The 24135-nt window shown below is 33.8% G+C and overlaps 1 protein-coding gene across 8 annotated transcripts in view; it reads left to right on the top strand.

Annotated features, from left to right (window-relative positions):
• The window catches only part of ZNF800 (zinc finger protein 800), a 47857-nt gene that overhangs the window by 5839 nt on the left and 17883 nt on the right, over positions 1–24135 (top strand). For 5 of the 8 annotated variants that reach the window (XM_070265033.1, XM_023639615.2, XM_023639612.2 and 2 more), the window contains exons 3-5: positions 410–505; positions 9270–9413; positions 11610–13302. In XM_070265033.1, the coding sequence (XP_070121134.1) occupies positions 410–505; positions 9270–9413; positions 11610–13302 (1933 nt within the window). Of the gene's footprint in view, positions 1–409; positions 506–9269; positions 9414–11609; positions 13303–14518; positions 15985–24135 lie in introns of those variants that run through there. The other 3 variants (XM_070265036.1, XM_023639617.2, XM_070265034.1) reach the window with 1 other exon arrangement.

Raw genomic sequence — 24135 nt, 5'->3', positions numbered from 1 at the left:
TCTCATCATTGCCCAGAAAGTTGTGCTAGATTGTCCAGAGGGTTTTGGAATGGTGTATGAGGTGTGGGTAGGCCATCATTGCTCTAGAAATTTGGTTAAATATAGTTGTTCCTTTTCAAGGGGAATAAAAAGGCAAATATGATGAATATGTACTAAATAATACCAAAATAGTAAGATCTTTGCATTTGAACCTCATGTCTAACCTTAAGTAGCCTTGAATTGAGAATAATTTTAGTTATTTATTTTCCATTATTTCATGTTGCCTTACAAAGATGATGATGAAATATATACAAACAAGTATGATTGTCATTAATATGATTGTAGCAAATCATTGTTTTACTTCAATAGTAAATGATTTAAATAACCCTTTTTTTGTGGGGATTGGGGTGGGTGTTTGTCTTCCATCTAGTTTATATCCTGGAACCTGGAGATGCTCCTTTGTTACAGCAACCACTACAGACATCCAAATCTGGTATTCAACAAATAATTGAGTGCTTTCGATCAGGTATGAATGTTTTAGGATGTATTTTTCAATTTTCACATAGTAGTTAAAAACTACCTAGAAATCCTTAGAAATAATTTTTTAAAAATATTAAAATGTGTACATTGTTTTCTTTATAGAATACTTTGTCATATTTTTAAAAAGTGGATGAATAAATGTTGACTTGATATAGAGGGTTTTTTTTCAGTACTATACATTATATGTTAATTTTAAAATTAACTTATTTAATGTGGTTTAAAGAAATATATTATGTGGTATATTTTCTGGTAAAGTATCTCTTCCTCTTAAAAGTTCATTGTTATTTTTTAGCATGTTGTTTATAAACTCTCAAAGGGCAATAGTAAATTATACTGGGTCTTTATAAGCTTTGGCAGAGTAGATTACTTACTCAGAATGTCTGAGATGTCACTTGTTCTAGATTAATTACTTTATCATCTCTGTTTATGTGATTTACCTTCTCGTGCGTAACCCTGGAGTTTCAGTGTCTTTAGTAGTGCACAAGATAGAAAAAAAGACTTATTCCAGCACTGAAATGTTCAGATACATTTATTTAGCTTTTCTTTCCATTAGATTACTATAATAATTGGATATATAATAAGTATGTTTTGTGCAGTTGCAATCCAGTGCTTTAAAATAGGTGTTGCTTATTACGTAAAATGATTGAGAACTGTTAGAACCCGTGTTATCAGTAAGATCTTAGGTTGCTGTGATTCTTATAATCCACTTGTCTACTTCTTGTGGATTTTACTTCTGTTGCATTGCAGACTGTTGAGTCAAATATGAACAAGCAAACACACATGACTGATGGACACTTAAAAGATTAGAATATCTTTTGTTATTTCAAAGCTTACTATCTTAATGAAAAATTTCTGAGATTCAAAGGAAAAGATAGTTTATATGCAACCACTTATTTTGTATTGATGAGCTATTTTTTGAGGTGCTTGTTTTTAAATCATCATAAAGGGAAAGAGCGTATATTTGCTTTATTTTAGGATTCTAGGAAATAGATTGTTCCTTAATCTAAAATAAAAAGTTTTTAATTTCAGACTCTCTAAGATCTATTTCTTAGACTTTTCGTCTATAGTCCTAATGGCATTGCTTTTATGTAGTGTATTTAATTCAGTAAATATTGAGTGTATACTATATGACCGTGCTCATGATGGATAGTAGTATAAACTATTTTAGGGTGTTTTGTTGTTTTTTTTTTACTTGATAATTGCCCTTGGCTAACAGAAATAACTGGCAAATCAAATTCTCCTAATGTAAATACAATTAAAATTTTACTAATTAGGGGTAGTATTTAAATATATTTTTGGCATAACGGAAGAATGGTTAGTTTTTGTTTGTAGTAAAAGATTCTGTTAGCTATTTTTAGTATAGAGATAAAAATTCTTTTTGTTCTTTCTCATAGCATGGACATGAAGATAATAGCTTTTCACGTTTAGTAGTATTCCTTGCTGTAGGTTTCTTTTTTTAAAATTCATAATTTTGAATTAATAAGGTTGTTTTATACTGTGTCAGTTTAATATAGTGTTATTTTATTAAGAAGTTAGGATTGCTTCATTCATAATTTGCTTTGTCTTGTAAAAAATACCATTTCAACAGGACCCTGTACCCAAAAATCTAAATTTTTTTTTAACTTTGGGAGGTGAAAATTTAAAAATGAAATTATTTGCTTTCTTATTGCACTGTGGTGAAATCTGTTTTTTGTGTTTGCCATTTCTTTCCTACCTAAGCTAAAGAAAAGGGACTGTGAAACAGGTAACATGTTATTTTTAAAATGTTCCCAGCAAATTTGCCTTCTGAGTTATTTTTTTAGGCAAGTTCTGAAAATGCTGAAATTTTAATTCTCTAAGTGCCCAATAATTTAAATTAGAGGTGATTTAGAAATATGCTGAGGGGCTGGCCCTGTGGCCGAGTGGTTAAGTTCATGCGCTCCGCTGCAGCAGCCCAGGGTTCGGATCCTGGGCGCGGACATGGCACTGCTCATCAGGTCATGTTGAGGCTGTGTCCCACATGCTACAACTAAGAGGACCCACAACTAAGATATACAACTGTGTGCGGGGGGGTTTGGGGAGATAAAGCAGAAAAAAAAAAAAAGAGGATTGGCAACAGTTGTTAGCTCAGGTGCCAATTTTAAAAAAAAAAAAAAGAAATATGCTGAGTGGTATAAAGAAACTAATTTTGGATTGAAAAAGGAATTCTTTTACTTCATTAATGTGTCTCATAACTAAGCAATTTTAATATCCTCAAGATAGTAATCTTTTACATATCTGGATAATCTAAAGTCTACTAGGGTAGCTCTTCTTTAGCACTGCGATATTCAAGCCGTGACCCACTGAAACCTTGGAAGGATGGGTTGGAAGTTTGGGCCACATGACTTAGGGCCTAAGATCCCTTCTCACCCTGAGATTCTTGTAAGTTCCTGCCAGTCCTACTCTACTCCCAAGCATACCTTCAGTGACTCATCTCTTTGCATTACAGCTGGGTTACACACATTGCAGTTAGAGAACTATTCTAGCGTTGTTATGTATCTGACAGAAATGGAAGATTGAACTCTGGAGTCCATGCTTTTGCTCTTGTTAACTTACAGAGGCTAAGTCAGATTGGGCAATAATAATGTGTTAGGATATCTACCTTTATCTTCAAGCTCAGATAGTTGTCTTCACTTACTGTATCATCTCTATGTAAGTGACTCACCTTCTGTTTACACTGGGCTGTATATGACCTGGTATTAATTCCTACCCAAGCTGGAAGTTTGTAAAATGCTGAGGAAGATGGTGACTAATTTTTTTTTAAGATTTTATTTTTTTCCTTTTTCTCCCCAAAGCCCCCCGGTACATAGTTGTATATTCTTCGTTGTAGGTCCTTCTAGTTGTGGCATGTGGGATGCTGCCTCAGCGTGGTTTGATGAGCAGTGCCATGTCTGCGCCCAGGATTCAAACCATTGAAACACTGGGCTGCCTGCAGCAAAGTGTGCGAACTTAACCACTTGGCCAGGGGTCCAGCCCCGGTGGTGACTAATTTTTTAGGTCCACCAACCCAATGTGTGCTGTACTGACTACTTGACCAGTTTTGACCCATCCTCTGCTTCACACTTCAGCTTTTGCTTTTGACTGTTTTCTTAGCTTTAAATTACAAATTCTTTTTGACCTCTGCTATCTCTTTATTTCTGTTTGCTTGACTTGTAAATTAATTTCAATAGATTTTTCTTTTTGGAATAAGTAATAAGTGCCCATGGTTTTAAAAAAAATAGTAAAGAAGTACAAAAAAGTATATGAAAGTACAAAAATAAGTCTCTTTGCTCAGGCAACCACTGCTATGTGGTTTGTGTCTTCTTCCAGAGATCTTATATACATATACAAGTATATATCCCTCATTTTCTTCCCAATACACCTGGTAGCCGACTCTGCACACTGTTATGTATCTTTGCTTTGTTAACAGTGCATTCCACTGTTGTTTGACATCTGTCCATAGATACATGCTGCATTTTTTTTACGAGGCTGCCTGTTTTGCCCCAACCTACAGATTTTCTACTCTGAAATCTGTGATGGTTGGGTGACTTGAGACATGCCATTTGCTCTGAATCCCTGGCTTCAGGTACTACCTTGACTGTGTCCTGCCCTTTGCTGGAGCCTTGCCTTGGCTCTGTTAGTCCTTCTAGGATCACATCTGTGACTTGGTGTCTTCAAATTTCCCTCCTTTATATTACACTTTTAGCTTGTTCCCTTCCTGATCTCTCTCCCCAAACTGAAACAAAATTTTAAAGAACAAAAAAAGGTGTGCTTCCATGAGACATTTATTAAAATTGATTTAATCAAGCTTAATATTCTTTCTTAGTCTCTTAGTCTTCTGGTAGAGGCAAAGGAGCTGTGGAATGTCCAAAGGTTGAAGACAAAAAAATGGAGAGAAAAGAGAAGGATAATTGTTTTGTCCTGTATCCAAAACTGGTCTGTAATATGAAGTTGACTTCTTTTATTGAGTTGTTGAAATGTATGATATTGTAAAAAGAGCTGGTGTATAATGTTGTAGAAAAAAGATTTTACGTGTAGAATACATTGCTACTGTGTGCAAGAAACAGCATCTTTTTGGAATCTTAGGGAGAAATAAACTGTAGTGAAAAAGGAGAATTAGCTTTGTGTGTTGTTATCTTTTGTTGTTATCTTCTTAAATTTAGGTTTAGTCATTTAACTTCTTAGAAGAAGGGTTTTTTTTTTCTTATTTTACTGCTTAAAGAAACATTAATTGCACTTAGTGTAAGCTGTGACTGGATGGTGATGTCTTAGTCCTGACTCTGTAAGCAAAAGCTTAGGATGGAAGTATGATTTGTCAGAGATACATAAGAGAGTGTCATATTATATGATAGATTTTGTTTGTTTATTACATAGCAATTGTAGGAATTTAAAATCAGACTAGATGTTTTTTGGGTGAGTAAGAAAAATGTAGATTTATTTGTTTGATTTGTTGTTCTTCCGTTCATCTTCAAAGCATGTCACCTAGGGCTGTATTCTTAGGAGAGCAGCCATTTATATTAGTCTGGGAATTTCTCAAAGGCACAGATCATATCCTTCACTTTCATGTCTTCAGTGAATAACATTGTACCTGGTATTTAATAGTGTTCAATAAATGGTTTTTAGACTAGACTAAAAGATTTACGAAGTCGGCACTAAAATAATTTTATTCTACTTATAAACTTATTGTTGTGTGTGGCAGTGTTCCATAATTAACCTAGTAATTTTTTTTACCAACCCTTGTAGGTGGTGGTTTTAAGATAACAATTTCAATTTTCTTAAGTTTTTCTACTTTTTACCTTTACTTATTTTAAGGGATGATCAGTTAGAAATTTCCTTCATACTGGTCTTGGAACTCAGGAGGTTTGACAGGCATTACAGATTGATTGCAGTGTTGGGATGATACTGTGGTTAAACACTCATCCTAAAGAAGACTGAGCTCATGTATGTCAACAATAGATCAAGCAGTATACCATTTAAAAATCATTACTGCCGCAACTTAGATGGTCATTAACCAACAAAGCAGTATATTAAGAAAAAAAAATGAATGCTTATCTTCCTCTGTATAGCACAGAAGAGTTAGAATTAATATTTAGTCATGTAAAGTGACTGCCATCCAATCTAATGTAAAATTGAATACTCATTCCTTTTGAAAAAATTCTTTTAAATATTTTAGTCAACGTATACAGTGTATTTGGCCTTAAGGGATAGCACAAGATAAACCCTTGATGAAGTTTAATTTTTGTTGAGCACCTATTATATGTGAGAATCTGAAATACTCGCTAATTAATTTCTAGAAATCCAAAGCCTTACCCTTTGGAGGGCTGGTTTTTGGAAAGATACTGATTGATGATCTATATAAGCAGTATGTAGTGACTTCTAAGATAATTTAAAAACCTAAGGCAAGAAAGAGAATTATTAATATAGGGAAAGGAGTCTTTAAGAGTTAGGCAGCCTGGCTGTCTCTTTCTCAGGATCGAGTTGTGGAAGAACTTTATGTTGCTGTCTGGATGACCGTGTCTCTTGTTGTCTCAGGTGATAGAAAGTTTTAGCTATTGACAGAGGCGCAGTTGGATTGGCTGTGTCTAATCGTTAGTGAGCAAAGCAGTTGTAGCTGATTAGAATAAAGCCATTATGTCCCCATTGGAAAAACAACAAAACCTTAAATGGCAACTGAAACTAACTTTAGGGGAAAACTTTTGTTGTCTTTATGGAATGAGGAATATCTCATTTTTCTCGTTTGTAACATGTGTAAGAGTTAGAAAGTCTTTCAAGTCCCTGTTTTAGTCAACTTTATGTAGACTAAAAAAATCTTATTTATAATGAAGATTTTATTAAGCAGAGAGAGCTCTCCAATATATCATTTAACAAATGTCAATCAGGCATGGTCCTGAGGGGCTGGGAATATAGGTAAGAATTAAAGATCTCTTCTCTGTCCTCTTAGAGCATTTGTGATTGACAATTAAGATTGATTAGTCAAGGTTAGAGCCAGATACTTTTTTCCAGGGAGATGCTTATTGGGATAAATATGTCATCTTTACTGACTATAACTAACTCTATACCTAGGACTGAATAAGAAATTGATATTGTTTTTGTTTTTGTATGGTTGATTGAGAGAACCCAGTAGACAAAATGATATGTCTGCTTTAGGGATGCAGTCTTATATTTTTACAAGTAACTGATTTTTATGTATAACTTCATATTGTACTTTCTATTTAAATCTTCAGTTGAATTCTTAAGTTAAACCTAGTTCAGGTTATTTCTGTGTGCCTCTTCAGTTCTTTTTTGACTATCTTGAAAGGCAGAATTGAATCTTTAGTAAGGGTCTAGCAGGTCTTTTAACGTAGAATTAAAGTGTGCAAAAATATCCTATGTTTTCTTTCTACTGGTCATACACTCAACTACATTTCCTGAGAACTATATATGTAGGTCAGTTAGAGAGGTTTATCTAAAGTTATCAGTTTACCTCATAGTTTGTCAGTCACCTATGAGGTTAACTGAACTATTTAGTATTTAGCAGTCTATTGCCAGTATATTTTTAACGTGAAATGCACTAGGGAAATATATGTGTGTGTGTATGTAAGTATGTATGTGAATTTACTTTTATATAAAGAATAATATCCAAGCTATCCTCTGAATCTTTTAAAATTTATGTTTTTTGGTTTTGTGGTAATATGGTCTTGTGGCATAAATGTTGATTTGGAAAGTGAGAACTATTTCAATATATATATTTCTCCCAAAGAAACTCAGATATATAATTTAATTTTTCTGGGATTTAGGTTTATATTTTCTTTCATAATTCTTTAAGATAGGTTTGGTTTGTTCGTTTTACAAGATGAGTGAACCAAAGTGTAAAGATTATACCGCTCTTTAAGGCCATATGGCGAGATAATATCAGAATTGGAAACTCTAAAGACTTTGTAAAGTTCTCATAACCTGATAATTTGCAGTAGAATTTTGAGGGCTGGCCTATCTTCAAAATGATAATAAAATATAAAATGATTAATACAAAAATTGAATGTAAACAGGTTGACGAAAGATTGAGTCAGAAATATTTAACTTTTATGGACCCAACAATACATATATTTTTTAATGGTTAAAATGGTAAATTTTATTTTATGTATATTTTACTACAATGAAAAGTATAAAATAAAAATCAATAAATGAATATAAAGAAAAATCACTTTAGTAGTTGATTACATTTATTGTATCTCCTGCATTTCTTCTTTTAGTGAGTATCTGAGAGTTTTAAAAGGTAGTTTTTGTTTGTGTGTTTGCTTTAATGACTGTGGATCTTCATTTTGCCCTCACACTTGATGGTAATTTAGCTGAATATAAAATGTTTAGAGGATATTTTTTTTGGCACTTCCCTTGTATTCACCCTAATGGCGAGTTCTTTGTGGGAACTTTTCTTTTTGATAACTTTAGGTCTTCTCTTTCACCTTGATCTTCTGCAGTTTTATTGTAACATTCATTAGTTTAAATTTAGCTTAATTTAACGTGTGAACCCTGCACTATTAATTATACTACTGAGATTGTTTCTACTATTTAGTAGTCCCAGAGCTTAATAGCTAGTAAAATGCCTTTTGAATGATGGAACGCTTTGTGCCTAGATAGTCTGAAAGGTGTTTTTCAGGACCCTTTCGCTTTTTCCTCTTTAAGTCAATATTATCATTTTTTTTTTTATTTGAGGAAGCTAAAAGCTCATTAATTAGTAAAGCATTGAAGATCAATTTTGTCAATTTTCCTGTGGCAAAGACCTGTAGGAAGTAGTGACAAAAGAAGTTCCATTAGTTTTTATTCCTGGTGGATGTTTTTATTTTTAAAGATAGATGCTTATTGCCATTTATTTTTTCTCTACTTTTTGATCTTTTGTCAAAATGCTTAGATTCCTTAGATCAGTGGCATTTCTTCAACGAATATTTATTGAGCATTACTAGAGCTTAATACTTTGTAGTTGTGTAAATAAGACAGCCTTTTTCTTGGCTGCTTTAGCATTTGTGATCTAGTGGAGGAGACAGGCTTTAAACTAGTAATTATATCAATATTTAATTAATTGCAATTGGGTAAGTTTTTGAGGGAAGACAGGCTTTGAATAAGTTTAAAGTGGTATCAATAGGCCTAAGCAAAATTCAAGTTATGGGCAAGGATTCTCTACTATCACACTAAATGGCCATCATCCCATATTGGCCCAGAACCTGAAGTAATTTGAGCTGAATTTAAAAAGAAAAGTCACTGACAATCCTGTGACACAATTTTGACCTTCTTTAAGGAATTGGGGGAAAATGTATTGCAAAACTCCATGTTCACTTCCCGATGCAGAAGAGAGCTAGAAGAACCAGTGAAAAACTTTGGCAGGGAGTGTGTTGGGGGGACATTTAATTCTGATGTCCCACTCTAGATCTATTGAATCAGAATCTCTGGGGGTGGGTCACGTACAGCTTTATTCCCAGCTCCTTGTGATGATCAACCAAATGTTGGAACCACTGTTGGGATGTCCCAAGAATTGATTGGCTGCTGAATTAGAAAAAAGAGCATCAATTTTAGCTGTCCCAATATCTAAACTGGTAGTAAGATTTTGCTTAGAACTTAGTTTATTACTTAGCTCTCAATACACTGTGGTAGAAATTGGCAATGCCTATATTTGTTTTTAGAATAAAACTGTACTTTTGGATTGTCAGCAGTGGTTGCCCAGTTTAAAACTGCATGTTAAAATTACCTTTTGTGTTAAGTTTTCTTCTCTTTTTTTCCCTCAGGAACTAAACAACTTAAGCATATTTTATTAAAAGACGTGGACACTATTTTTGAATGTAAATTATGCCGCAGTCTCTTCAGAGGGTTACCGAATTTAATTACCCATAAAAAATTCTACTGCCCACCAAGTCTCCAAATGGATGACAGTAAGTTTTATTCAGATATTCAGTTACGCATTTTACAGTTAAGTATTCTTATACTACAACTATACATTTGTGTTAACATGGTATTAATATCTAGTTACAGATACTTTAATGATGGAGTATAAAATTAAATGTTTGACTCAGTGTTATATTCAATTTCTTATATAGATACGTTCATATCAGTGCTTTTCACTTGGATTTTCCTAAAGGTGGATGAGGTTAGATTTATGAGTATATTTATTTGTATTAAAATATTGAATATTGTTTTGAATGTTTATGTGGACCAGATAGTTTATATTCAGGATTTTTGTAAGTTAAAATATTATTGCTTGAAGTGGGTATTGATATTTTCCCTCTTTACTTCTTTAACAACTTGTTACCAAATAGGACTGATCATTTACTTAGATTCTCCTTAAATAAATGAAAGTGTTGGAAATAAAGCAAAGAATGAGTAAGTAAGTTGATTTCTTGGGAATGATGGAGAGCATTAATAAATACTTATTAATCTTTTTGGTGTCTTCTGGGTCTTAATTTGAAAATCGGTTTTATTCTCAGTGAAATTTATTTAGATCAGTCATTTTATCAGAAATTAGATTGTGTTACAGGCTAACTTGAGATCCAAAATGGCTTATGTGATGAAGGCAGGTAGTAGGCTTATAAAGTCTTCGTGGAACCAAATGTTTGTTGAATTAAGTGTGTTGTCCCTGTATGATTAAGTTAGCAGTATATGTAGTCGTGTTATTTTCTTGCTTTAAAGAGCTAATATATATTCCTTAAAATATTTTAATAAGTAATAGATTACTTTCCTTATTTCTTGTTCAGGGATTTAACTCTTTGTGGACTTAAAAATATAGAACTTACTTTGTCAGTTTGATATTATATTTGCATTATGGATTTTGTACATTTTTCAAATTAACCTTTTTGGGATGGGAGTGAAATGCAAACTCCAAATATCAAAAGTACTGTTTTAATTATTAGCAGGAGGCTTGCTTAAAGTATATTATAGGACATAGATGAAATGAATATTTCATACTTGTCTGGAAACTTTTCCTATTACTGTTAGATTTTCTTCTTCTTTTTGTCATTGAGATATAAATGAAAAGGCAGTCTATAGAGATCAGTTTCAAATGTAACCTTTCAATTAAAGTATAATAGAAAATTAGTTAATTTTCTGGTAGTTATTCTTTGTTGTTTTTAGTGTAAAGTTGACTTATAGAGGGAAATAGATAAATGGATTTGCTGGATTATTGTTCACTCTTCTTGACAATACCCATTCTAGAAATAGTTCTATGAAAGTGTCATCCTTCTTATAGACACTGTTTTATCCATTTTAAAAAGGAAGATGAGTAGACAAGAAGAACTATAATGAATCATTTCTTGTTTTCTAAATAGATATCAGATTTGATGCTGTATTTATAGCTAGTTTTTAGAGTTGTATGTGGAAACATAGCCAGTGTTAGACAACTCTGTTACAATAGGAATATTTGATTGCCTATAGAGAGTGTAATTATTGCACAAGTAAATAAAAATAGCTCTATTTTTGGAATAAATCTATAGTTTTTAATCATTTGTTTTAATAGAATTGTGTCTTATTAAGAAGATGTATAATAGGACTGAGTTTAGCAAATACTTCTATATATCATGCCATTCATGTTTACTTATTTTCCAACAAATCTTACTTTTTCATTTCTATAGGGTGTTCAGATGTTCCCATACAATTAGACTAGATTATTTGTATGGACTAAGTTAATAGGAATGCTGTTATGTTTTCTAAAAAAAGAAAATTTTTATATATAGTAATGTTTTTCATGATGTTTTATCCATCTTCGGTTATGAGAACTTTGACTTGCCTTTGCTAGCCTAAAAATATGAAATATTATTTTTATTGTTTAGGATACCCTTGTGCTTATATACTTTGTAGTAAGGGCACTTAGAAGTGGAAGTAGTAGCTCTTCAGATTGTATCTGTTCCTTATCATTTGCATATTATGATGAGATTTTAAATTAAAGCAAATTTTAGTTTAATTAACCCTAGTTTTTAATCTTCATAAAATACTGAAAAGTAGATAATGCTCTTATAAAAATGAAAACTAGTAATATAATAAATTTTAAGATAGAGGTTCATGATACGTTTTAAAATATTAGGAAGGCTAGAGCAGGCTAATTGTTTCAGATTAAAATGTTGTTTTTTCCTTAACAGACCTTCCTGATGTAAACGATAAACAAAGCCAAGCCATAAACGATCTCCTAGAAGCCATATATCCAAGTGTGGACAAACGAGAATATATTATTAAGCTAGAACCCATAGAAACTAATCAAAATGCAGTGTTTCAATACATTTCAAGAACTGATAATCCTACTGAAGTCACAGAGTCAAGCAATCCTCCTGAACAAACGGAAGTTCAAATACAGGAAACTAGCACTGAACAGTCTAAGACAGTACCAGTCACAGATACAGAGGTGGAAACTGTAGAGCCCCCGCCTGTTGAGATTGTTGCAGATGAAGTGGCACCTACATCTGATGAACAACCTCAGGAATCACAGGCTGACTTGGAAACTTCTGACAATTCTGATTTTGGTCACCAGTTGATATGTTGTCTTTGTAGAAAAGAATTCAATTCCAGACGAGGTGTTCGTCGTCACATTCGAAAAGTACACAAGAAAAAGATGGAAGAACTAAAAAAGTACATTGAAACACGAAAGAATCCAAACCAATCCTCTAAAGGACGCAGTAAGAATGTTCTAGTTCCATTAAGTAGGAGTTGTCCAGTATGTTGTAAATCATTTGCTACAAAAGCGAATGTAAGGAGGCATTTTGATGAAGTTCATAGAGGACTAAGGAGGGATTCAATTACTCCTGATATAGCAACAAAGCCTGGGCAACCTTTGTTCCTGGATCCTGTTTCTCCTAAAAAATCTTTTAAGACTCGAAAACAAAAGTCGTCTTCAAAGGCTGAATACAATTTAACTGCATGCAAATGCCTCCTTTGCAAGAGGAAATATAGTTCACAAATAATGCTTAAAAGACATATGCAAATTGTCCACAAGATAACTCTTTCTGGAACAAACTCTAAAAGAGAGAAAGGCCCTAATAATACTGCCAGCAGTTCAGAAATAAAAGTTAAAGTTGAACCAGCAGATTCTGTAGAATCTTCACCCCCTTCCATTACCCATTCTCCACAGAATGAATTAAAGGGAACAAATCATTCAAATGAAAAAAAGAACACACCGGCAGCACAGAAAAATAAAGTTAAACAAGACTCTGAAAGCCCTAAATCAAGTAGTCCGTCTGCTGCAGGTGGCCAGCAAAAAACCAGGAAACCAAAACTTTCAGCTGGCTTTGACTTTAAGCAACTTTACTGTAAACTTTGTAAACGTCAGTTTACTTCCAAACAGAACTTGACTAAACACATTGAGTTGCACACAGATGGGAATAACATTTATGTTAAATTCTACAAGTGTCCTCTTTGCACTTATGAAACTCGTCGGAAACGTGATGTGATACGACATATAACTGTGGTTCATAAAAAGTCATCCCGCTATCTTGGGAAAATTACAGCCAGTTTAGAGATCAGAGCTATAAAAAAGCCCATTGATTTTGTTCTAAATAAAGTGGCAAAAAGGGGCCCTTCAAAGGATGAAGCAAAACATAGTGATTCAAAACATGATGGCACTTCTAACTCTCCTAGTAAAAAGTATGAAGTAGCTGACGTTGGTATTGAAGTAAAAGTCACAAAAAACTTTTCTCTTCACAGATGCAATAAATGTGGAAAGGCATTTGCCAAAAAGACTTATCTTGAACATCATAAGAAAACTCATAAGGCAAATGCTTCCAATTCACCTGAAGGAAACAAAACCAAAGGCCGAAGTACAAGATCTAAGGCTCTTGTCTGGTGAGGAACGGTTACAGAGTTTTGCTTTTTTCCCCCATCGAACTAAAAAAATCATTTGACCATAATTTATAGCTGGTTCCATTTTAACACGTTTGCTTCCATATATCTTATGGCAATGGGAACTGCAAGAGTGATGTGCATATTGCATTTACCTCTTCAGTGACCTTTATTCCAGTGGCTTGGGAACAAAAGTTAACTTCAGAACTTATCTTCCACAGGACAATGCAATATAGTTATAGGTAGATGGCACAGGGTCAGTGCTTTCCTCTCAATGTTGTAAAATGCATACATTTATATTGGCTTATGTTTACAATAGAAGTCTTTTGTTTAACTAACTTTGCACAGGTTTAATTTGATTCAGTGACTTAGTCTACTAATTAATACATTGTAGGAAAGTTAAATATATTAGAGTGAATTTGTGAAGGCGATAATTATAGGAATAAAGTCTTTTGAGGCACTGTAATTATTGTAAAAAATAATCTGTGACAGCTAAATAAAGTGCTGTACTCAGAAAAAATCCCCAAATTGAATTTAGAACAATTAGCATTTATTATTTACATTTAACATAGTGCTTCCAGGCGAAGGGGGAAACTTCATAAACAGAAATTTGAATTTTTTTTTTCCTTCTCCTCGGGAGTATGTGTTACTGTTTCTTAATCTATGGAAAAAGTGATTATTTAGGTCCAAAATCCTCTTATTTTTCCATTTTTGTTTAAATAAACTTTTTGCTGATCATTTCAACGTAGTTAATATTATTAAGTAGGGGTTTTTTTCTTTTTTTTTGTGGTTGTGCATTGCAAGAAATATAAAATCCCTATTGGGAAGAAGAAAAAATATTACTTTTTTAGAAGATTTTGGAACAAATGTAGGTTTTTAAAATGCAATATTTTGAAATAAAGAGTAGACTCCCTATACTTGTTTTTTCAAGTCCCTGTATATTTTTAAAGTTTACCTTCAGATCTCTGTCCCTTGTATGAGGGCATTTAATATATTTAATTAGTATTAAATTAGTTTTGGATTCACATTCTAAAGCAGTATGCTTAGTTTGAGTGCTCAATAGGTTAAATGTTGTGGTTTGATTATCACACATTTTTTAATTTGTGAGGAAAACATGAGATGAAACCATCCTTTAGAAGTTATTTACTATTGTATAGTTTTAAAAACAAGGTTTTATTGGTAAACTCAAAAGTGTTCATTTATTCCCATTTCTCCTCAGATAACTTCAAGTGATGTACGAAAAGGTTTGGAGTTCATTTTTGTGGAAAGACTTTAAATTGGTGTTAGAACCACTAAACGTCTTCAAATGGTACTATGAGAAAAAAAGAAAAGCATTTTCATAAATATTCGACTGTACCTGCTGTTTTCAGACTAAAATAACCATCTAACCACTTATTTCTAAGGCACTGCCTCTTCCAGCACTTTCAAGTAGCTGTGACATTACATATTGTCATCACAGTCTATCAGCTAACCACCCTTGGCTTTGTGCATTTGGTCTACAGTTTCTACAAAAATGTTGCAAATTTTGTTTTCCAAACAATTTGTTGATTAAAGCGATCAACAACTTGAAGAAAATATCACCACTGGTGATTTTTAATTTGCAGAGACTTTATATCTTAGTGATTTTAGTTTTGTTCTGCTTTATTTGGCAAAATTTTCATCTGCATTGTACAGATATATGATTTCCTAGTGAGTGTATGTTAGGACCAAAAGACAAATTAGTATCAGCACATTATAAATATTTAGCCTACTAAATATTTGTAATTATTTTTACATCCATTTATTTCTAACTTGTTCTCCAGCACTTAAATGTTTGAAAGTTTGATTCTAAAATACATACTACAGGAAAGTTCCAGTTCATTTTCATCCATGGATCATTACATTTTTCATTTGTAAACATCTGAGGTTTTATGAAAATTAAACATTCCCCTATTTTTCTTTAAATTTTATACAAAGCACTTTAATGATAGATGCAACTTAATTCTTCAGTTTCTTTTTTTTTAAAAGACCACACATTTACTAATATTAATATGAAGGTAGTAAATAGCTTACGATATTTTATGGATGCAGACAATCCATGCACAACCACTTCTTAATGATACTAGTTTATTTCTTTAAATATTATTGAAAAAGGAATATGGGGGTGTCAACCCTGATTTTTTTCTCCCTAACAAAATCTTAAATGACCACTTTAGATAATATTTGATTCCTACTGTAAAATTTGGAAAATAATGAATTTTTGTCCATTTTTGTAATCAAGATTTTAGGAAAAACAGAAGTACATCTATCTTTATGAAATTTTGGGCAGGCTTTGTGTATCAATATTTTTTACTTTTTAGGGAATATTTTAATTTTTAGTAATTTTTGTCAAATTATAATTTTAAAAGGTACAGCAGAGACTATACCATGTTTTTATGTAGGTTCACACACCTGTACTTAGGAGGGACCCTGTCCATCTATATACTTTTTGTATAAAACTTAAAATCTTGAAGATCCACAAGGTCATAATAAAATGCTTCTGTAGCTAGAAAAACATTTACCCTTCCCAGTGCTTTGCACTAAAATATACTGTGAAAGGAAACTAGAAAGACTGTAACTGTTGCTGGAAATGTTCTATATTGAATGTACATGCTCTTGTTGGAAAAATGTACTATATGTGATGGAAATAAACCAGACTCGAAGTTATTTCAGCTAAATGTGCTTCAACAAAGGTGCATTGGTTGAAACTTTAAATGTTTTATTATCAAATTTAAATTTACTCAGTGACTATGAGCAGCTACACTTGAATTATATCCTGATAGTTTTATTTTTAAGAATTAGAGTGATAATTTCTCTTTAATTTAAAAACAGATTTACTTTTCCACTTATGGAAAACTTGTACTTTTAGGTCTAACTTTAATGATTAATAGCATAATATATTTAGGGAACTAAATATGTAGGTGATATTTCGTTTATAAACCATCTTTATTAGTTGCACATTAAACCTGTATGTTTGACTTTTTGCAAGGTGTTATCTTTTATGCATTCCTACACACAAGACATTTTCCAAAGATATTTTCCAGAGTTAAGTACCTATAACCAGTGAAGAGATACAAGGATTCCTAAAAAGCTTGGAGTAGCTTTTTGCTGCAGCCTTTCATCTCTATGTCAGTCTTTTTCTCTGTGCTTTAGTGGCTAAATACTGTAGGGGAAGAAAGAGAAATAGCCTGATATTGGTGGAGGGGAGCCCAATTGCTGGAATTCTCTGCCTCACCTGTTTCCATAGGACCATTCACAGTTTGTCTCCTCCATAATAACTAGGGCCACAGAGCAGGAATTCAGAAGGAGAAATTGATGATTCCAAGGACTGTCAAAAGACTTCATCTGGGTCATAGAGAAAAAAATAGCACTGTGTGAGGACTTGTGTAAATTAGAAAGGCTTACACAGATTAGGAATATTTTATCATGATAGCCGAATTAATGGATCATGGCAGACATAGGAGTTAGAGGCTAAACTGGGACCAGTTTAGAAAGGTAGAATGAACAAGTAAGAAGTGATTAGAAGTTCTTTGTTCTTCCTATTCGTTTCTGGTCTTCATTCTTACATTTTGGTTTTATTTTTACTCTTGAACTTTGTTGTCTCAGAGGCTCAGTCTTGTAGCTCTTAAGGAGAAGAGGCCTATGAGATTCGTGCCAGAAGCTTTTCTGCACGTAGACTATATAAGCAAATATTTGTAGCACTTGTTGTTGTAGGGAGGAGTACTTAAGCAGATAAAGAACCGTTAGAAACTGCTTATTTTATATTAAGACCTATCTCCGGCTATAAATTATATCCACCTTTGCTACTATTTGATCAATTTAAGAGTTTTTCTGTAGAATTCAACTCATTTTCCTTCCTGAAGATACCTTCCACTCCTAAGTGTGGTGGAAGAGGAGGAACAACAGGTATGGCTTGCACTTCAACTTTGTAAGTTTGGATAGTGCACATGAGAGCTGGATGAGGTATGGCTGACTCTGGGCTGGTGTTCCTTAGAATGTGCAGATACCCCTTGAATGCACAGTAACTATTCTTTTGGTTCATTCCTTTTTTCCTATTTACTCCCTACTTCAAGAAGAAAAACTTTGAAGAATATATAAATTACTCATCTTTAATTTTTACCCTAGTTTTGTATATATGAGCTAAGTTTTCGATTGACACAGATTGCTTGTATCGTTGAAAAGTACCTTCACATTTTTAGGAATTTGTATTTGTCATATTGCTTTATGGTCAATAGGCTCTTCTACTCAGTTTGCTTTAAAGAGCCTATGAATGCAGTGGCAGGGAGTTTTGTGATTTTGCTGTGGCTTAAGGCTGTGGGTATAGAAAGGAGTTTCCCAATAGATGTTATGGCAAGTAGCTATGGAGATAGGGAGGCACAAGTAGATAATCTTCCTTTTGTGCAGTTGCAAAAGTTCTCTTCAAATAGCGTGACCACTGAAAATGAGATAGAAATGCTTCTAAAACTTTAGAAATCAGGTTTCCTGCAGTGGCCTCTAGAAGTATTCTAGATCCTTAGGAGTTTTAGAAGTTACTTTTCTAATGGAATTCATAGATTACCAGGATTATGATTTAGCCGTGGCTTTCATAGTTGATCTAAAACTGAGCTCTAAGATAGATGCAGTACGATGTTGGCTGTGCTGCTAGACAAAATTCTTCTGTACTCTATGATTTCTTTCCCTCTTCTCTGACTTTAAGAGCTAACGGAAACCTCAGAATTGAAAAGGAGTAAGAATCAGCAATCTTGAGAACAACTATTAGCTAGTTGGTTTCTAAGGCATCGGGCATATGATAGAATGCAGAATAAAACATGTTTCACTTAAACTCACCTACACTTATTCTGGCTTTTCTGACTTTCCATATTCATTCCTCCTCTCATAATTTGTTTCTGCACCCTTTTCCTCTGACCTGTGATCTGAGTTTCCAGCTCATCTTTCCTTTTTCCTCTTCTCGTTGACTAACTGAGATCATTAGTATCAAGATAGCTAAAACGTCCTTTGAAATGGTAAGAAGGTGGAAAGTCAGCTCATTTCTTCCTGAACCTTTATCACTCTACACTCGATTTGTCAGGTTTATTATTTATTTTCAAGCTTCTTCCTCTCTCTATATTCACCGCAACCACACCACAAGCAGAGGGGAACTTAGTGAAGACCACAGGTGCATCTGGTTGGGAAAATGCCCAAAGTTGGAGGTTTTGCTGTTTGTGCTCACTCAGCAGAATTAATTTTGTATTTTTGAAGTCAGGAACTATGTCTTGATAATTTTGTTTAGTGCCTAATATGTTTTCATGTATACCCAGGCACTTTAAATAAATGTTTGATAATGATATTTAAGTAAGTAGTTGCCTTTTCCATCTCAAAATTGTGCTGCCATACACTTTGAGATTTTGGGTCTGAATTTCATAAGCTTGTATTATCTCAATATTGATAGATTTTACTTATTTTAGAAAATGCCACCAGTACTAAGATGAGAGTTTATGATAATAAAGAGAATTCTTAGTTCTAGGTAGTAATAATGAACATTCATGGAGTGCTTACTGTATGCCAAGCGCATTGCTCACCCTTTACATGCATAATCCCTTAATCCACCAACAACCCTATGAAGTATGAACTGTTACTTCATTATTCTTGTATAATAGAATAGAATATTGAAGCTTAGAGAAGTTCAGTGATTTACTCAAGTTCACATAGCTAGTTAATTACAGAATTGAGACTTGGCACTAGGTCTGCCTACAAAACCTGTACCCTTAATCAGTGCATCTTATATCTGCGCATTTTACTGTTTGCAAAGCACATTCATTACATTACCTTATTGGCACCTTAGTGTAATGATCTGGAGCTAGATTAGTTGATGAAATTTTTGGATCTACAGATTATTTCCTGTGTGACATTGTGCAAGTTACTTAAACATTCTGTGCTCTGTTTACCTCACCTATAAAATGGGCATAATGTTGCTTACCTCGTAGGGTTGTTCAGAGGATAAAATGAAAAATACATGTAAAACACTTAGAATAGCGCCTGGCATATTACAATAAATGTTAGCTATGATTACTATAAGTGATTTTCGTAGCATATCCAAATGTGGGTTTTTTCATGGCCTCTTAAAGTTTAGATGGAAATGTGTACATTAAAAGAAGTTTATTGTTACACATCAGATTTTTAACTGCTGCTTTTGTATTTAATTGAGACGAGAACCAACTATATTATTTGCTATCAATTCTTTTCTAATCAGATATTACTAGTTTATTACTCGCAAATTTTTCATTTATTTTGAAAAAGCTATTAGGTAGTTTTAAGCACATTCATTGTAAGTTAGGCTTTGTTTTTGTGGTTACTTACCAGAATAACCTTTCTGTCTTAAAATTCTTATTAGTATATCTGTCCTATCACATAAATATTTTATTTTTGGTTATGTGCAAAATACTGACACAGAGCAAATATTAATTGAGTAACAGCTGAAATATTTCTATAGAACAAAAGTAGCTATGCAGTACCGTTTGATAGAAGGCATTCGTTTATGGAAAGAGTGGATTCTTGAGGAGAGCACAGTTTGGGCTAAGTCAGGAATTTCTTTGGTGAATGTGTCATGAAGAAATAAGAAATCCACTTTTCAAAAGTCTTGCCAGTGGTAGTTATTAGTGGCAGCACTCCAAATTTCAGCTGAGGCCCAAGTACTGTTAATTTATCTGCCGAGAGGGTTTACCCACACACCTGACTGTTCTTGATCTTGTTTTTTAATGAGAAGATGATGATTTTAGAAATTTTAGTGTTTAGGGACTGATAAAATTTGCAACACCAGAGAACCTTTGTCCCTATGTTTGGATGAGCCTTCAAATCCTTGATCTTCAGATCAAGTGCTGGGGTTCCAGCACCTGGGCTGACTTCTTAATGATTCTCATACTCAAATACTTGTGTCAGGTATCCGGAGCATATTCCTGGCACATAAAACATTGTAATGTTTAAGCAATAGAATATGTGGTTGAAAAAATAGCCAAACTGAAATAAAAAAGTCACACTCTGAATACTTGAGCAATAATAACTTACAGTCTATGTGGGTGTTCTGCTCTATAGTATCTGGTAACAGTTTCAATACAAGAATGTGTCTTGATGTTATGTTCAGAGGAGAAATTATTACACCAGAATGAACCCTAAGTGCATAGAACTCAATACAATTCAGGTTTTGAATATTGGTTTTTAATTCCTTTTACCTGTGGGATTATCCTGAAAATAAATTAGCTCTGAAAGATGGAACTGTGGCTCTTAGTCAGACTTTCTTTCTAAGCTATGCAAAAGTACTTTTTAAAAAAGTTGAGACTCTTCTTGGGTAGATTGGTGCTTTGTTAGACCTGAACCCTAGAGTACCTGCTGGTTGTGACCACGAGCTTTTATTTTGGATGGAAGAAAAAGCAAGGAATACTTTTCTTCTAAGAAAAATAGTGAAGTACTAGGAACATTGTGTGCATAAGTGATTAAATTATATAAAAATTTAACTTTAGGGAAAGGATTTTTATGTAGTTTCCTTGAATTCTTGACATACAAGTTGTTAGGGTTGTTTTATATAAGCTTCTGTAGGAGAGTAGCCATGTCATTTTTATGCCTTTTCATCATTAGTTATTGAGCTTGGAATCCAGTGCGCTGGGTGTCTGTAGATGTTTGAGACTTTCTGAGCTTCCTTCTCCTTTCCTTTGAATGGACAGGCTTTGAAGAGGTAAGATAGGCTAATGGGGCTGTCGTAAAGATAGACAAGAACACAGTGAAATTTGTGAATCATTTTCAATATTTATACCCTCAAGTTAAACTTTCCTCAAAACATTTTCATAATTTTCTAATTTGCCCTTTCTTTACCTGGCATCTTGACTAGTCTACTATTGTTTCTTGTGATTGTAAGAGAACAAAATCAGTTATTTGCTGTGAAATTTGGAACACAAACAGATTTATACACACACAAGAGAAAGAGACTTTTAAATGAGATGGTTTTGTTTCCTGTAACTGCCCTGGATCTCTTTGTAATCTCTTAAGTGCCCGGTTGTAGTGGTGTGAATTCTTGATCTTTAATGTTTAAGATACTTCTTTGAAGGCCCTTCTTTCTAAAGCAGTTAGAGCCAAGTAAGACCCACAGGGCTTGAATTACTAGCCACCACCCAATTTGTCGTGTCATCTAATTGTAGGTGTGTGAGTGCATGTGCACCTATAGGTAAAAGTATTGTGCAACACATTTTTTTTGGTTACAAGCACAGAGTTTTACTTGATCTTTAGCTAGTAAGAAGAGGTTTATTTTATTTATTAGAAGGCCTTATATGAGGAAATAAGGGAGATGGACGTGGCCAGGCCTTATTGGAGTCTAGGAGTAATTGTACAAACTGGCTTCACCATATAGATTTCAACTAGGTGTTAACAGAAACCAGGAAAGATCAGTGCAGCTCTAATGACTGGATACTGCCCTCTTAGCAGCAGAAGTTGCTTCTCTGCTGCTATTAGCCTTTCTCAGACTCTGCTCTTACTTTTTTATTTTAATATAATTACCTCATTCTGTATCTTCTCAATATGGTTATAACTGTCTCATTGCTTCTGCATCTGCCTTCTCTGTGTCTCTCAGCTGCTTTCCCTCTCCATTCATCCTGAGTTCAGACCACTATGAGAGGAAATTCGATTGGTTCAGTTAGGTGCATTCCCTGTTGGGCAAATCTCCTGTGCCAGGCCTCTTCATAGGTTGCTGGCCATAGATTTCTCTTTATAGATGAGCTGCTCTTGGGACAGTTGCTCTCCATTGGTCTTGTCATTGGTGATCATGGCAGCATAGTCAGTGGCATAACACATGGTCCTGGACCCAACAAAAGAAATCTTTTTTTGGGAATCTTTTAAAAGAGGGGTCTCTATAGTCCTAGAATGTACTAATCTTTCTAGTACACATATTTTCTTCATTTTTTAAAAGTGATTGAATTGAAGGTAACCTGTGGGCTTGACTTTTATGTCAATGCAGAGCCAACAGTCCTTTCCATACTGAGAGAATGTGGGAAAGAGTTTTCTGAGCAGCATCTGCAGTTCTTTTTCTGAACTGCCTGGTGCTGTTTCCATCTTTGCTTTGCAGATTCATAGACAGCCTGAAGTTTTCACTCAGAAAGAGCCATTCCATTTCCTGTAGCAGCATATTAGGCTATTGTGTCAGTTGCTGCCATTTTCAAGGCACCCACTATTATGCCGCACAGTTTTGAGTTAGTGATTTAGTGAATTCTTAAGGTATTGCTTCTGCTTTTCTACTTATATTTTCCACATTTGGGCTTACTCTGCAACAGCTGCTTTATATCTTCTCATTCATTCCTCATTGACAGACACTACTGAGTGTCCATCATGTGCCTGGCACCATTCCATTCTTTTGGGGAAACATACGTGGTTAGGCATGGATTTTTAAGAATCATGCAGACCTGAGTTCAAGTCTTGGCTCCTTTACTTACTAGCCATGTAGTTTGGGCAAGTTACTTAATCTTTCTATGTTTCAATTTTCTTGTCTGTAAAATGATAATGTTAGAAACTACCTTATAGGTAGGTTTGTTGTGGGAATTTATAAAAGTTTAATGATAAATTGTATATAATGTACTTAACACAATGCCTGGCTCAAGTAAGAGCTCAGTAAATATGTGTTATTACTGTTGGAGTGATCACTAAAATTGCTATCAATTTGCTGCTGAAACACTTTGTAGCACTTAGTTTCTGGTTATCTTGCTTTACCATTTGATGTTCGTTGCCTTTTCGTTGGCATTAATCCTACCGTTTAATGAAAAGTCAGATGTAACATCTGTGATAAAGTTAAGATACACAGCAGTTTATTAAGTTAGAACATTATTTCATGGGTCTTTAATCTGCTGCTATTCTTGCAGCACCTTTTGCTAATTGTTCAAGAATTTGTTGAGCTTTTTAATATAATTTTGCTTCTTTGTGATTAAGTCTTATAGAGCATGGTATAGCTTTGAGTAGCAAAACTCAGAGCAGCTTTTGGGTTTTTTGGTTGTTGTTGTTATAACCTTTAGGCTATGGGTACATGAACATATATTTAGTTTACAAGTGAGAATTATGTCTTCTCTTTGTATCACCAATGCCTCACAGTGTACCTAGCCCATAACAGGTGCTAAGAGAATGTTGAAGCGAGGAAAGAAGGAAGGTACTTTACGTTAGTTATCTTCAGGCTTATCATTAGTCCACAATATGTCTTTGCTTTTACTTCTTTTCCTATTACCTCATCTTCTAATCTATATAGCTTTTCTACCTGTGAGTTCCTCATCGTTTCTGTTACTGATGGCTTCTGTTGCTGCCTTCTTTTTGTGAGTCTCATAGCTTCTGCCCTTGCTACTAAGTAATAGTGGCAGATTCAAACTCATGGGAGTGCTGTGTTGACTGTATGCCCTGATAAGTAATCCATAATCACTTATAACTGCATAAGTGTACATTTAGTTATTTTTGGATAATTCCTTTTAAGATTTACCTTTGTTTAATTCATACCTATTGAATTCTATGAAATGCAGCTTACATTTCATTTCATACTCCACTCCCAGATATAAACAAAGCAAATGCACAATTGTTGATTGCCTCTTCTGTCATTTGTGTAATCTTAGGAATTGGAATTGATTACTTATCATTTCATTTATCCAATTCTCACATGGCCTACTTCAAACTTTTATACTATCTGCAAAGCCTCCAACACTATTTTTGCTTCCTTGATGAGAGACAACCTTGCCTATATCATAGCAGAGGGTAGAAGACATTTTCTTATGCCCCCCTTCCACATCACAATGATTTTTGTGTTCTCTGCCTTCCTTGATTCTTTGG

Source organism: Equus caballus, chromosome 4 (genome assembly GCF_041296265.1).
Source record: "Equus caballus isolate H_3958 breed thoroughbred chromosome 4, TB-T2T, whole genome shotgun sequence".
In the NCBI taxonomy this organism is placed as follows: domain Eukaryota; kingdom Metazoa; phylum Chordata; class Mammalia; order Perissodactyla; family Equidae; genus Equus; species Equus caballus.
The sequence above is the reverse complement of the archived record's forward strand: the minus strand, read 5'-3'. Positions and strand labels throughout refer to the sequence as shown.